Source organism: Eleutherodactylus coqui, chromosome 12 (assembly GCF_035609145.1).
Source record: "Eleutherodactylus coqui strain aEleCoq1 chromosome 12, aEleCoq1.hap1, whole genome shotgun sequence".
In the NCBI taxonomy this organism is placed as follows: Eukaryota; Metazoa; Chordata; class Amphibia; order Anura; family Eleutherodactylidae; genus Eleutherodactylus; species Eleutherodactylus coqui.
In genome coordinates, this window is record NC_089848.1 from 119,069,523 (window position 1) to 119,085,120 (window position 15,598).

The 15,598-nt window shown below is 51.3% G+C and overlaps 1 protein-coding gene across 2 annotated transcripts in view; it reads left to right on the plus strand.

Moving 5' to 3' along the window:
- The window catches only part of RAPGEF5 (Rap guanine nucleotide exchange factor 5), a 267,845-nt gene that overhangs the window by 99,931 nt on the left and 152,316 nt on the right, over positions 1-15,598 (plus strand). For both annotated transcript variants that reach the window (XM_066584672.1, XM_066584673.1), the window contains one exon: positions 5,878-5,926. In XM_066584672.1, the coding sequence (XP_066440769.1) occupies positions 5,878-5,926 (49 nt within the window). The remainder of the gene's footprint in view (positions 1-5,877; positions 5,927-15,598) is intronic.

A 15,598-nucleotide genomic window follows, 5' to 3' on the forward strand; every position in this document is an offset into this window, starting at 1 on the left:
AGCAGTAATGTGAGCGGCGTGTGATGCTGCGGGGCGTCCGGGATCAGAGCGACGACGCGGATCGTCATTTCTTTGCTAAAAAAATAAAAATCCAAAAAAATGTGTTTTTATTGTGGAAAACCCTTTCAGAAATATATCATTTTGGTATCGTCATAAAAAAAATTGTCATTTATGCTGGATGATTAACATGAAGAAAACCACGAAGACGATGGAAGGATTTGTGGGGTTTTTCTTTCTGTCCTACAAAAAAAATTTATAAGTTTTTCAATATGTTTAATATAATAGAAAAATGCTGCCAATAAAAACGAAAGCTCAGCACACAAAACAATCCGCAGGGGCGTACGATGGGGGATGGGGACATTAAAGTGTAAGGCTTTTAAAAAGTGGAGATGAAAAGCCTCAAAAATTGTTGGGATTTTAGGTCGAAAATGGACTACATACTGTTAGGTAGCGACAACCTGTCCCCTCTGTCAGTCACTCCGGACCCTCTTCTTCGCAGCCGCTGTGTTTACATGCATCACTTCCACTATAAACACAGCAACAGACCTACAACTACAGCATGCAGACAGATTGTGTACCACCCAGCACTGTAGCTCCGCCCACAGCTCACAGGTCCTACAACTTACCTGCACCAACCTCCCTGTCACTCAGAGGGCCAGAGCAGCCTGATGAAGCAGACAGACAGGCCCATCCGGCACTCTGAACTACACATGAGCTTCCCTTCCTGTCCTCCCATCATGCACTGCTCACAGGATGTTGGGGGTATGGACCGTGCAGGAAGTGGCAAAGGTGGACAAGTCGTCAGAGGAAGTGGAGATCTTTTTCAAGCGGATGGTCATGGGACATAGAAGAGTAAGCAGCTAGACGGGGTACAGCGAGCCTATTATAAAATGACTTATTATGTACACTACATTGGACAGGGTTAGTCTGGGCCCAGAATGCCCCTCTAAGGGAACCTTCACACCAGAACGGAATTTGCTGCAGGAAATCCTCGGTATTTACAGCACAAGCTATGTGGAATCCACAGCGTACTTAAAGGGGTTGTCCCGCGTCGAAACGGGTTTGGTTTTTTTTTTCAACCCCCCCCCCCCCCCCCTCGTTCGGCGCGAGACAACCCCGATGCAGGGGTTAAAAAAGATCACCGGAGAGTGCTTACCTGAATCCCCGCGCTCCGGTGACTTCTTACTTACCTGATGAAGATGGCCGCTGGGATCTTCTCACTCGGTGGACCGCAGGGCTTCTGTGCGGTCCATCCTCCTGATTGGCTGGAATCGGCACGTGACGGGGCGGAGCTACACGGAGCCCCATTCAGAAAAGAAGAAGACCCGGACTGCGCAAGCGCGGCTAATTTGGCCATTAGACGGCGAAAATTAGTCGGCTCCATGGAAACGAGGACGCTAGCAACGGAACAGGTAAGTGAAAAACTTTTTATAACTTCTGTATGGCTCATAATTAATGCACAATGTACATTACAAAGTGCATTAATATGGCCATACAGAAGTGTATAGACCCACTTGCTGCCGCGGGACAACCCCTTTAATATACTTGTTAGGGACAGTGAGTTGGACCCACTGAGTCAACCTACCGGTTTGGCTTGGGCTAGTCCCAGAATGGTTGTCAGCTGACCCCTGGTGGTCAGAGGCATCGGTACAAGGTGGTGTGAAACAGACCGACCTATAAGCAATGTCAGATGGGAAATCTCGCCCTTTGCTAGTCAGGGAGATGGGGGAACTCCTGCCTAACAGCAGGGTAAGTGTCCCTGCAAGGACGGCCCCACTGTCTCCCTCTCAGGCCTAACTATCCCTGATAGGACACAGAACACACCAATAAGACAGGACAGGACCATGGATGGTGCAGGGGCAGGAAGACAATGGGCAAGACAAAAGACAGCGGGACAGACAGCAAGGACAGAGGCAGGAGCTGCACAACGACGGGAGCACCAAACAAATGAGTACGGAAACAAGTACAAGATAAGTGCCGACAAAGTCAGAGACCTGTGCTGGGTGTGCGAGGCGCATATATATATATATATATATATATATATATATAATATAAAATATATATATATATATATATATATATATATACACATACACAAAGGGCTCCTTCACACGAGCGAAGGCGATTTTTTTTTTTTTTTTTTTTTGGTCAGCCGTGATACGGCCACGTTGGGACCAGAAATCTCATCATCAAGAGGCAGCCATGACCAAGTCACAGCTGCATCTCCCATTTGTGCGCCCGTTCAGACGGGCCAGGTCCGCCAAGTGTACACCGAGCCCGGGATACCATCTGCTCAACTGCTTGCCCCTCTCCACCGCCTCACCGACTCTCCGCAGGGGGAGGGGGTGGGACAACTGTGGGTGGAAGTTTAGCAGCGGCGCTCCACCTCCCTCCTCTAGAGCCGCCGCCGTATTCCGGCCAAAAGAACGTTCCTGAACCCTCTTCTGGCCGATGTAAAAGCACCCGACCTTCATGCGCTCCGTAGGCGCGATCCATCTGAACTGGTGCATTGTAAACCATCAGTTCACGGCCGGCCGATATACGCTGCATCAGATGGGCATGAAAGCGCAGTCGATATACACGTATGTGAGGCTCACGGTGCCCAGCGGGTTCTTTCACATGGGAAGTTTTGTAACCTGAAAGAACTGATTGGAGACCCCGGGCCGCACATACATACAGGATTGTTAGCGATAAGCCGCACGCTGTAGCACGACTTGTTTCTTTTAATTGCACAGATTTATCGCTGTACTCGGGTAAACTACAAGAGCGCCATTTGTAAAAGCTGTGCCCAAACCCTTTCCTTTCTGCCTATGTGGCGCACTAGCACTAGGCGTAAGTCGCCCTCGCGCATGTGAGCGCCTCCTGGTGGGTTTACAGAGATCCGTGGATATCGCTGACGATGTAATTAATATGCCGCCTGCATGCCGTCGGGATTGGGCAGCGGCATCCGCTATGATGAATGGCTGCCGGTAGCGCTGCTCCCCGAGGAGGGCGGAATGGTATCTATTCTATTGTATGACCGGCGTTCTCTTGTAAGGTTTGAAGACGCGGTAATTTATTACGCCGTTGTAGTTTGTTTTATTAGCTCTTCGGAGGTATTATGTGTTGTTATCGCCTCCACGCGGCTTTATAAGGGGGAATGAGAAGCGGCTACTTTAATTAGCCGTAAACTGTGACTCCTGGGGACACAATGAGGGGGAATGGCCGGATGATGTCTGTATGCTGCCCGACGCCCGCCACCCCCTACTATGTAGGTCCTCCAGGTACCGGCGTCTGGTGCTGCACATGGCATGGGGTGCCTTCACACGGGCGACCTCCTTGCGCTATGAAGCGCACACACTTGCACTGAAGTAGGCGCCATTGTTTTTAGGGGGTCTGTGTACCTGGGCCATTGTGGTCTTGCTGCGAGGACATGCTGCATCTGTACTATTGTTCTGCCCGTCTGCAGACATCTCACCCTTGGTTTCCAATGGGCACGAGGGGGAAAACAAAAATCGCACCGCGCCCGCATTGCACGTACCAATGAGTTTAATACAAGCGCAATGCGATTAGAATTTTTCCTATTGACAATGGATGCGATTCCCAAGTCCAGCGACGCGCGGTGATCGTCCCGCCCGCTCCAGTGCCGCTACAGCGAACACCGCCACTTTACAAGCGCAATATCCTCCCGAGTTTGTCATCCTGATATCGCGCCCGCCGGTGTGTACCCTTAGGATCCGAGATACCAGAGGACTGGCATCCTCTACCTAAACGTGCTACTCTGGATGTGAGCGTGACGCTTTACACGTATGTACTCGCCATTGTCATGCTTTACACATATGTACTCGCCATTGTCATGCTTTACACGTATGTACTTGCCATTGTCATGCTTTACACGTATGCACTCGCCATTGTCATGCTTTACACGTATGCACTCGCCATTGTCATGCTTTACACGTATGTACTTGCCATTGTCATGCTTTACACGTATGTACTTGCCATTGTCATGCTTTACACGTATGCACTCGCCATTGTCATGCTTTACACATATGTACCCGCCATTGTCATGCTTTACACGTATGCACTCGCCATTGTCATGCTTTACACGTATGTGAATCGCATTAGATGCAGGCGCAGCGCGATGCTTGTCATTTCCCTAAAGATCACACAGGAAATACTGGATGATTCCCCGATAGAAATCGCCCCAAGTGGGTCCGGCGGCGGCGCTTCAGTCTCGCAGCTGCGCTGCATAGAAAAACCGCTTATGCAGATAAATACATGGTAATCACACGGGCGAGCGCGATATCGGGCCAAGAAACTCCTCCCATCCCGCACGTGCCGCCGAGCGGGTTACACGCGGGTGTGAGGCGTCATTCAGACGCGCCCCGCATCACTTCTATGACAGCGATCCTCAGGCATTGATTACATTGTATTCGCGTGCCATGTGTTTTACTGTCCCATTGGAAACAATAGGCGTCGCTTTCTGAGGGGCGCGAAAAGATGGGACATGCAGCTATTTACTTCGTAACTTCGCCGCGAATGAGTCCATTAAATAGAATGGCGTTCATAGCCACGCTTATTGTGTGTGTCATGAGATTGGCGCTCGTGTGCAGGTAGCATTAGGCAGCTACTCTCCACAATAGTGTTGAGTACGTCTGATGGCGAACGCCATACCTACCCTAGGCCAAGAAATGAACTGGAGGGTCGCTTTAAATGATACATTTACATAGGCGCCATGTGATACATCGTATAGTACCCAAATAGTCATTGGCATACGGTGCTGCCATACTACCAATGCCCCAATAAGGCACTTTGTGCAGGCACACACTTATATACAAGCGACTCCATAAAGACACTAGCTGTATATAGTGTAGTGATACAGTACCGGAGATGGCCACTAGAGGGCTCAGTAATCGTATGTTTGGAAGAAAGGGTCTCTGCTCAGTGCGTATCCCTTGTGGGCTTCTGGACTGCGGTACCCATACGGGGTGCAAGAGGCGCCCCCTTACTGCAGCAAGGAGCTGGTACAGGACTTATGTGTAGTTAGTGGCCACACGGCCAAGGCTGATTTAGTTCCCGGTTTCATGTGAAATGCTGTGAACAATCGCAGTGATGGAAAAAAACTAAAACTGGCAGATGACGGACTTTAAAGAAGTGTTTCTGCGGGTGACGCCAACCAACTTGTGTAGAGAAGATGCCCTATTGTCACATCAGGCATGCAGACCAAACATGTATACTCCGGCGCTCGGGCACTATGTGGTCTCAATGTAAAGTAAGGACTCACTCACACGGGCGTAATTTCACGCACTGCCCTCATTTGGTGTGTATTACGCATCAGTTTGGGCTATGGAGATTTAACATATGAAGCTTATCTGCATATACACGTGTATTTGCTGTGTACTGTGTGACGCATCCGCTTGCGTGCGTGAGCCCTGCAGTACAAGTAGTGTAAGCATCAGGTGTATAGGAACCATATAGTATACAGAGTATATATACAGGCGGACCAGATGTTACATGTCTGTTCCTGGAATGGTCAGATGAACCGCGTGATATGTAGCAGCGAACTAACTCCTAAGATCCCTGCGACCCCACAGCGATCCTAGTGAGACGCTTGCATCACAGGCGCCACCTACAGGCTGCAGGCAGGAGCTGCAGCAGACTTTTATCTCTGTTTGCAGTTTGAATATTTGGATGGAAACAATTGGAGAAAACGATCAGAACTTTCCATGAAATAGCTGATATTACATCTCATATCTCACTGTCTGCTGCAGACCGTAGTTATCACACCAGTAATATTGTACAGAGGGATATCAGCCGGGGACACAAAGGCGTCTTACACACCGATTTACCCATGAATGCCTTTTTAAAATAATTTTTCCTTTCTGCCTGGTTTTCTAGGTGCAGAGGGAGCTGGCTGCGGTCATCGCCCTGAAGGCCCGAAAGTCTGGTGAGTAATGTAAGGATATCCATATCCTACCTGTGCGGTATCTGTTATCTGACCACAGACTGCACTCAGTTAGCACTGCACTTGTATAAAGACTACTGCGTGCCACGCTCCCGACTGCGTGCGGCCCCCTGCGCCTCCCGACTGCGTGCGGCCCCCTGCGCCTCCCGACTGCGTGCGGCCCCCTGCGTCTCCCGACTGCGTGCGGCCCCCTTCGCCTCCCGACTGCGTGCGCCCCCCCCCCCCCGCGCGCCTCCCCACTGTGCGTGACCCCTTGTGCCTCCCGACTACGTGCGACTACCCCCCCCCCCCCGCGCGCGCGCCTCCCTACTGTGTGCGACCCCCCCCTGCTCCTCCCGAGTGCCTGCGACCCCCCTGCTCCTCCCGAGTGCCTGCGACCCCCCTGCTCCTCCCGAGTGCCTGCGACCCCCCTGCTCCTCCCGAGTGCCTGCGACCCCCCTGCTCCTCCCAAGTGCCTGCGACCTCCCTGCTCCTCCCGAGTGCCTGCGACCCCCCTGCTCCTCCCAAGTGCCTGCGACCCCCCTGCTCCTCCCAAGTGCCTGCGACCCCCCTGCTCCTCCCAAGTGCCTGCGACCTCCCTGCTCCTCCCAAGTGCCTGCGACCTCCCTGCTCCTCCCGAGTGCCTGCGACCCCCCTGCTCCTCCCAAGTGCCTGCGACCCCCTGCTCCTCCCGAGTGCCTGCGACCCCCTGCTCCTCCCGAGTGCCTGCGACCCCCTGCTCCTCCCGAGTGCGTGCGGCCCCCGCGCCTCCCGACTGCCTGCGGCCCCCGCGCCTCCTGTTTGCTGCATGACTTGAGGGTTGACATCCCATCAGCTTTTAAAGGGGTTTACCAAGATTGGAAGTGATGGCCCACCGACGCTCCTGGGGACATAGAGGGCGTACCGAGCAGTGACCCCACTGGATGGCACATGAACAGGGGATGTCGTCTTGGCACAACCCCTTTTTTTGTAATGTATAGACACAATATGGGGTGCGTATACACGCCGCTCATTTACGGTGGATGTTGTCACAGATTTTGGCGCGGCTCTGCAGCAGATTTTACCCATAATCTGCACCAAAGTCCACAAATAAATCTGCATCAGATCAGTGCCGTGCGATCGCACCCGCAGAGGGGGAAGCTTTTAGGGGGGCTTCACACTAGCATCGGCACAAATGTGCACACTGCAGCGCAACGTATGTGCTATCGGCGGGTTAGATTTGCGTGCGTGTCCTCGCAGCGTACGGTACTTTTTGTACACTCCTACAACCTCCGCCCTGACTTAAATGGCTATTGATCCTAATGAGGTCCAGATATGTTCCTTTTCCAGCAGTTTTGCGCATCCCATTGCATATTATATGCGGGTTTGCCCCCTATAGACCTCTATGGGCCCTTTAAATGTTCAATTTTTTTTTTGTGTACGAGAAATGTATGCGCAAAAAAAGGAAATGTGAATGAGGCCATTGAAATCAATGGGACGTATGCCCTGCATCTAGCTGTAGGAGTATAACTAAAGCGCGTCATGGCAGCAGTGTCTCATAACGCTGCTATTACATACCGGCTTGTTTGGTCTACGTTAGAAAACACTTAAAAATGTCTGCGTTTTGTGGTTTACATCACGGAGATTGTCTAGGGTTAGAAACACATGGCTGCTATCCTTCCACTCACTTCATTAAAGCGGAGCTGCAATACCACACGCACTCTTATGGACAAAGATGGCGCTGTGCTTGGAAGAAGGCAGCCATGTTTTTGTAAGGCTGGGTTCTCACGGGACGGAAATCTCATGGCTTGGCTGCACCGAAAAGCCGTGAGATTTCCACAGGAGAGCCGCAACTTCAAAACCTGCGGCATTTCGCCGCGGGTTTTGGAAGGGTTCGTCGGCCGGCATTCCACTGCGGCTTTTTTTCTCCATAGAGAGGAGTGAGGCCGCAACGGAGAAAAAAAGAATTGGCATGCCGCGGCTGTTAATTCCACGCGCATCGCCGGTTCCGCCCGGCTTTTCCACGACTGATTGCCGCCCTATGTGGACAAACGTTTTGCTAAATCTCGTCCACATGGCTGGCTAATCCCGGGATCAGGAGCTGCGGGCGGATTTGCCGCACAGAATTTCCGCAGCCAATCCGTCCCGTGCGCTCCCAGCCTAAACATGGACAACCCCAAAGACAAAAGGCATGGGCATTTTCAGAAACGTGTACGTTGTCCTGACTGTGGGGTTTGTGCGATCCCTGTGAGGCTCCGTTATTACATGTCGGACATCCCTCAGGCCACATAGGTGTCTGGCCAGGTTAGTAATGGCAGCCGTGAGGTGCGAGCGGACAGGTGAGGTGATCCCATCTGTAGTCCGCTTGGAGAGCATCTTCTAGAAACAGACGCCATTGTCCGTGGGCTGCATCCATATTGAAACGCCTTCCGTTCAGGTAGATGGGCCTTGAATGAGCAATCGCACTCCATGCTCAGTTCCACCGACTCCTTTGCTGACCGTTTCCTGCTAACCCACAAAGTCATTTGGGATGGACGGTTTGGTCACACGGCTTCCAGTACAAACGCAGCACCTCTGACAGGTGAGGTGAATGACGGGGTTCACCTGTCAGGACTGAATATACATATCCTATGTGCATATGTTATGACTTAGTGGGGCTCCGTTGGCCCTAATGACATCGGATATTCTCCATGGCCCAGTGTTTACTAATGTCTGAGACACTTCAGCTGGTATTTCCCTCCATTTGCCCCGCAAACATCTAGTGAATTTAGTAGGTTCAGGTCGGACTCCGTGCAGCCGGTCCAATCGTGGAATATCCGTATCCTCAAACCAACATGAAACAGCGTTGGATCTGTGACGAGGCGCGTTGTGAAATATGGCCGACCATTCCCAGAGTATTACCACATTGTCAGCAGCACATTATTGTCGTGAAGGTCAGGGTTCACCCTCATGGTCATGGTTCCTGTCACTACAACCAACAGACCGAGGCCATGCCACATAACACATCCCCGACCATAACAGACCCTCCGCCGTACATAACTGTTGGCACAACCCACTCAGGTAGAAGGTGTCCCCCAGGATCCTCCACACCGAGGGATGTCCATCTGAGGTGTAGATGGAGCAGTGTGATTCGTCACTCCATAGAATGTTCTTCCGTTGCTCACCTGTCCAATGGCGACGCTCCGTGTATAGTTATAGATGGCCGATGGATTGTGCTTCATGATGGACGGCTTGTGTGCAGCGGCTACCAAAAGTCGTCCAAAGAAGAACCTCCACCAACTGGTCATGGGCGCCCAGGGCTCATTTATGCGCATAGACAGCCAAGTCTTCCCCATCTCGTCTGATTTCATGCTAATTACACTTGTATCCATTGTGTATTTGGGCAATCTCATTGATGTCAATGGGCCACTTTGGTCCGTAATAAAGGCCAAATTAGGAGCGGCTGCGATCCTTGTCACACATGTGAGGGCTCCTGCCCATGGAGTATCTTCACCGTGTATCATGCGTGCGATGCACAGCCGTGTGATATGTGGGGAATGGAGTCAATGGACTTTCGTAGATCCTTGCACATGTGTGTAGATACGCAGCGTGAGCCCTGTAGTCCACGAATGATTCGCCTAATATGGTCCACAAATTGGCCTGTGTGAATTAGGCCTTCAGGTAATCTGACATGGGACGGCTGTGCTTTCCCTCAGGGGCGGTAGTCGTGCCGTGAATGGATGCAGAGTGCGCCGGGGATCTCTTCCCGCCGTCCGCCTCCATTCACTGTGATCAGACAGTCATTCAGAGACGTCGCTCGTTAGTCGCCCCCTGTCTGTCAGATGATTAGAAGCGGCTGAGTGGTTTCTCGCTCGGTACCCTTCCTGGTCTGAGTTCACATGGGACAGCGATCACTGAAAATTGCTTGTTTTCAGCGATTTTGTGGCCGATCTCGGCTTGTGTAAAAGCAGCCGTAGGGGAGGGGTCCGGGCGGGACGGGGAGGGGTCCGGATGGGACGGGGAGGGGTCCAGGCGGGACGGGAAGGGTTTGGCTCGGAATTTCCGTGTAGATCCTCCGCAAGTAAATCAGCGGCATTTACAGTAGCGGCAAAGTGGATGAGATTTTGAAAATCCCGTCCACAAACCGTGGAAATAATCCGCGCAAAACCAGTGCAGAAAATTGCAATGTGGTCCGGCATCCAGTCCTGCAGCGTGCCGATTATATCGCAGTGTCTGCGAATTCACCTCTTCTCAAAACTCGTGCGAATATGAACGTATTCTTTGAAGTGGAGTCATACACACGAGAGGTTTCCCCCACAGCCAGGCGGAGAGGAAAAATATCGTAGCAAGATCTGTTTTTTGGCGTTCCTCGGATCGCCTGCGGCGTGATGTGCATGCGAGTGCGATACGATGTTTCCAGTTTAAATCAATACGAAACGCTTCCAATCCGCTATCGTGCGCGAAACACGCAAAAAAGGGTCGCAATTTCACAGAAGTGATGCAAGCTGCTTTTGGCTGAAAAGCTCCTCGCATCCACGGGTACAACGCACGTTACCCAGCGCGATATTGGGTCGGGTTTTTCGCTCCTTGTGTGCAGTTAGCCTGAGGGGCTGAATTACGCAAAGAAGTATGCTCCAAAATCCATTCCAATGCAAATCAGTCCCCGTGTGGATCCAGACTAAGGCCTCACGGGCCGTACGGATTCCCCATGCAGAATCCCGCAGCAGGTCCCTCCTGGCCTGCAGACATGAAGCCGAGAAAAAAGATTAGACTTACCAGTCCGAATGCCGCGGGTCTCCCCTCCGTCGCGGCCGGATCTTCTTTTTTTCGGCCCGGCGGATGCGCTCGGTAGCGTGCATGCACTGTGCACACTTTTTTTTTCTTTAACTCCTGCTTTTCCATGGTCCTGTTATTGTGCCGTGGGACCGCAATGAAATGGAGCATGCTGCGGGTGTGTAATGATTCCCTATGGGCGCGGATCACGTGTGCAGGAGACCTGTGCGCTTTAATTCTATTTTCCCATGGACATTGGGCCTTATAATGGGATTATTTTCTTGTCCATTACTTAAAATGCAGCTTGTAGAGGAGGCCTCGTGTGTGTACACACACACACACACACACACTCACTCTCACACACACACTCTCACACACTCACACACTCACTCTCACACACACACACACTCACACACACACTCTCACACACACTCACACACACTCTCACACACTCACTCTCACTCACACTCACACACACTCACACACACACTCACACACACTCACACTCACTCTCACACACACTCTCACACACACTCTCACACACACTCTCACACACACTCACTCACTCACACACTCACACACTCACACACTCTCTCACACACTCTCACACACTCTCACACACTCTCACACACTCTCACACACTCTCTCACACTCTCTCACACTCTCTCACACTCTCTCACACTCTCTCACACTCACACTCACTCACACTCACACACACTCACACTCACACACACTCACACTCACACACACTCACACTCACTCTCACACTCACTCTCACACTCACTCTCACACACACTCACACTCACTCACTCTCACACACACTCACTCACTCACTCACTCACTCACACTCTCTCACACTCTCTCACACTCTCTCACACTCTCTCACACTCTCTCACACTCTCACACACTCTCTCACACACACTCTCTCACACACTCTCTCACACACACTCTCTCACACACACTCTCTCACACACTCACTCTCACACACTCACTCTCACACACTCACTCTCACACACTCTCTCTCACACACTCACACTCTCACACACACTCTCACACACACTCTCACACACACTCTCACACACACTCTCACTCTCACACACACTCTCACACACACTCTCACACACACTCTCACTCACACACTCACACACTCTCTCACACACTCTCACACTCTCTCACACTCTCTCACACTCTCTCACACTCTCTCACACTCTCTCACACACTCTCACACACACTCTCTCACACACTCTCTCACACACTCTCTCACACACACTCTCACACACACTCTCACACACTCACTCTCACACACTCACTCTCACACACACTCACTCTCACACACTCTCACACACACTCACACACTCTCACACACACTCTCACACACTCTCACACACACTCTCACACACTCTCGACATTTTGCAGGGGGACCAAGCAGATTTAACCCTTCAGGGTGCCTACCCACTACAGTTCTTTTTTTTACTGAGAAATTCGCAGCGTTTTTTTCTCCAGGGGTCTCTGGGACTTGTAATGCTAAAATCGCGATTTTTGCGGTAAATTGTGATATTGCCGCGATGCGGTTTTAACATTAGAAAGCCCCATAGACACCTGGGAAACAAAAAACGCAGCAAATTCGCAAACGCTAGTGGGTTGTCACCCTTAGGCCCTCTGTCCACGGGCGTTGCGAAGTCCCGCGCCAGATCTCCACCGCTGGAGCCACCGACGCCGAATCTCCGCTGGTCAGCCGTATCTGATAGGCTGGCTGCGGAAAATCAGGGCAATTCGCAGCATGCCCGCCACAAGCGGAGAATCGTAATGATTTTCCACTCGTGGACAGGGGCCGGCGCTTCCCCGTAGCAATGCTATGGAAAGCGGCGGCCGGCGAAAACACGTCCGTGGACAGGGGGCCTAAGAGGGAAAACTTATTAGGCAGAGACCCTCTTAAGTCGTTGTTAATGGTAATACATAAATAAACTTCCTAAGCGGGGGTGCCAAAAATAATATTTGATTGGTTAAAATGTCCTTAAACGACTGCGATGAACTATACAAGTAGTCCAGTAACACGGCGCAGGCGCTGCAGAGGTGGCCGCACTGTAACCTCCTCCAGCGGGGTTTGTCCTCCGTGTAGTTCTCCAGTGCCGACGGGCCTGTCATCAGGGAGTACAGAAGTTACCGTAAACCACGTGGTGACCTGAAGTATGGCGGCACCAATAAGCCCTCGGTCCAAGGTGCGATCCACGGCCCGAACTGCTTGTCCTTGAGGTGATGCTGGTGAGATGCGGCCGGAGCTGTTGTATCCGTGTCATCACGGCATCGGGGGGATGCGGGGGGACCCCCAACAGGACCTTCCACTGCCCCTGGTTCACCTCACCTAGAAGCTTCTGGACCGATCAGTGGGCTCTGTATATAAAACATGGCGACGCCATAAGGAATGCCCGCCTCGCTGCCATTGTGGATCGCAGTGGAAAAAGAAAAGCGGTCTGAAAGATTTCATATGGAAAAGTTTCCACCCGGAACCTACAAAATGGCGCTTCAGCGGGAAAACGTCTTAAGTGGGAGAAAGTACATTGATCTTATGGACAGAAATTCCGGACCGAGACAAATCGACTTCTTCTGCGGAACGTCTTGAGTGCGACTCGCTATAATAGCGTTTTCTCTTATGTTGGCGTCGGGCGGCGGCTTTTCTTTGCACAGCTGGGCTGGATTTGTAATTGTTCTTTGGCGCAGGTTTGGCCGATCGCGTGCTGCGACTGTTCCACAAAATCAATGTCCCTCTATCTTCCCTGTATGGCCGGCGCCGCCTGCAGCGCGCGCTACACAAAGGAAACCGCTTTCATCTTGCATTGGTTACAACGATTTATGAGGACGGCTGAGATAAGATGAGCGCCTGACAAGTGGCTCCCGGGTACAAGGCTGCCATACAATAACCGTCACTATGGGACAGTCACTGCGTCGTGTCCGACCATGTGGCGGTCCGGCCGCGCGCCAATCTCTCTCCTGGAAGGAAGTGTTTGTGTATTCCTCCTCAGCCCGCTTTCCTTTCTTCCTCCGTTTACAGACATGACGCCGCGGCTGTGTAATCCGCACATCGCTGCTCTTCTCGTATATGTGGGATGGCGACTGTAATAACATTTGCATAGGGGCTTGTGATGTATGGCAGCTCCTTATATGAAGGGTACAGAGCGCTGCGCTAATTAGTTTTTAATCTCTCCAGGACTTCCAAATGACAGAGTGGGGGCCGATAACCGGGCGGCCGGGAGGGACCCCCGCCCCGCGTTTGTATAATGGAGGGGACGTGGTGGCGCCCAGTTACTGTAATGAAAGGAATGCCCCTTTATCTTTGGCGCCGCTGAATATTCATAGCGCTAATTAGCTTCCTGTTTGTAATCTAAGTGATTTACTTAGTAAATTGTGCCTCTTAGCACTTGTTATCGGGCTGCGGCTCCCAGGGGCTTCCATGGATGCCTGAATTAATGAGTAGTTTTATAGCATATCTGGTGAAAAGAAATGTCCGCCGCAGATATGAAGTGAGCGGCGGCGCTGACAGACATGATGGATCGCCCCTATCATCACTCAGAGGAGCTTGCGGGCATCGTCATAACGATAAACCCGTGAAGTGGATGGGGCGCCGCGGGCCGCTACATCCTGCCAGCTCCTTTGTCTTGTCATTCCATTATTTATACCCGATATATCCCGCAGACTGGCAGACGAGTCGCTGACTACAGGACCGGGCGCTCTGGTCACACCGCACACAATCTACAGGATAAGTATGAGGAATGATGGATGGCATCAGCACCCGATGAAAGGACTTGGGGCCTCATTTCTCAGACCCAGAAAATGGCCGTTACTTACGGAGTGAGGAGTGCATAGAGATGCATCGGTGTCCTCACAGGTGTTATTTGCTCCTCCATTTGGTAGTCAATAGAGATGAGCGAACGTACTCGTTACGAGTACATACGCACCCGAGCACCGCCATTTTCGAGTACAGCAGTACTCGCGCGTAAAGATTCGGGGGGCGCCGTGGCGGCACGGGGGGTAGCAGTGGGGAGTGGGGGGGAGAGGGAGAGAGAGAGGGCTCCCCCCTGTTCCCCGCTGCTCCCCCCCGCACCGCCGCGCCTCTCCCCGCCCCCCGGCGCCCCCCGAATCTTTACGCCCGAGTACTGAAGTACTCGAAAATGGCGGTACTCGGGTGCGTAAGTACTCATTACGAGTACGTTCGCTCATCTCTACTAGTCAACTACCTGCATAGTGAGAGGAGGACGCATCTATATGCACTCCTCAGTCAGTAAGTAACCGCCATTCTCTGTGATTGTCATTTCACAGACCTGTTTAATAATATGTCTTTGTTGCCTTTAGCAACCAATCACAGCACAGCTTTCATGTTACCTCAGCAGTATAATATATAACGACCAATCACAGTGCAGCTTTCATGTTACCTCAGCAGTATAATATATAACAACCAATCACAGCACAGCTTTCATGTTACCTCAATATAATATATAACAACCAATCACAGCGCAGCTTTCATGTTACCTCAGTACAATATATAACAACCAATCACAGCGCAGCTTTCATGTTACCTCAGTATAATATATAACAACCAATCACAGCGCAGCTTTCATTTTACCTCAGCAGTATAATATATAACAACCAATCACAGCGCAGCTTTCATGTTACCTCAGCAGTATAATATATAACAACCAATCACAGCGCAGCTTTCATGTTACCTCAGTATAATATATAACAACCAATCACAGCGCAGCTTTCATGTTACCTCAGTATAATATATAACAACCAATCACAGCGCAGCTTTCATGTTACCTCCGCAGTATAATATATAACAACCAATCACAGCGCAGCTTTCATGTTACCTCTGCGGTATAATATATAACAACCAATCACAGCACAGCTTTCATGTTACCTCAGCAGTATAATATATAACAACCAATCACA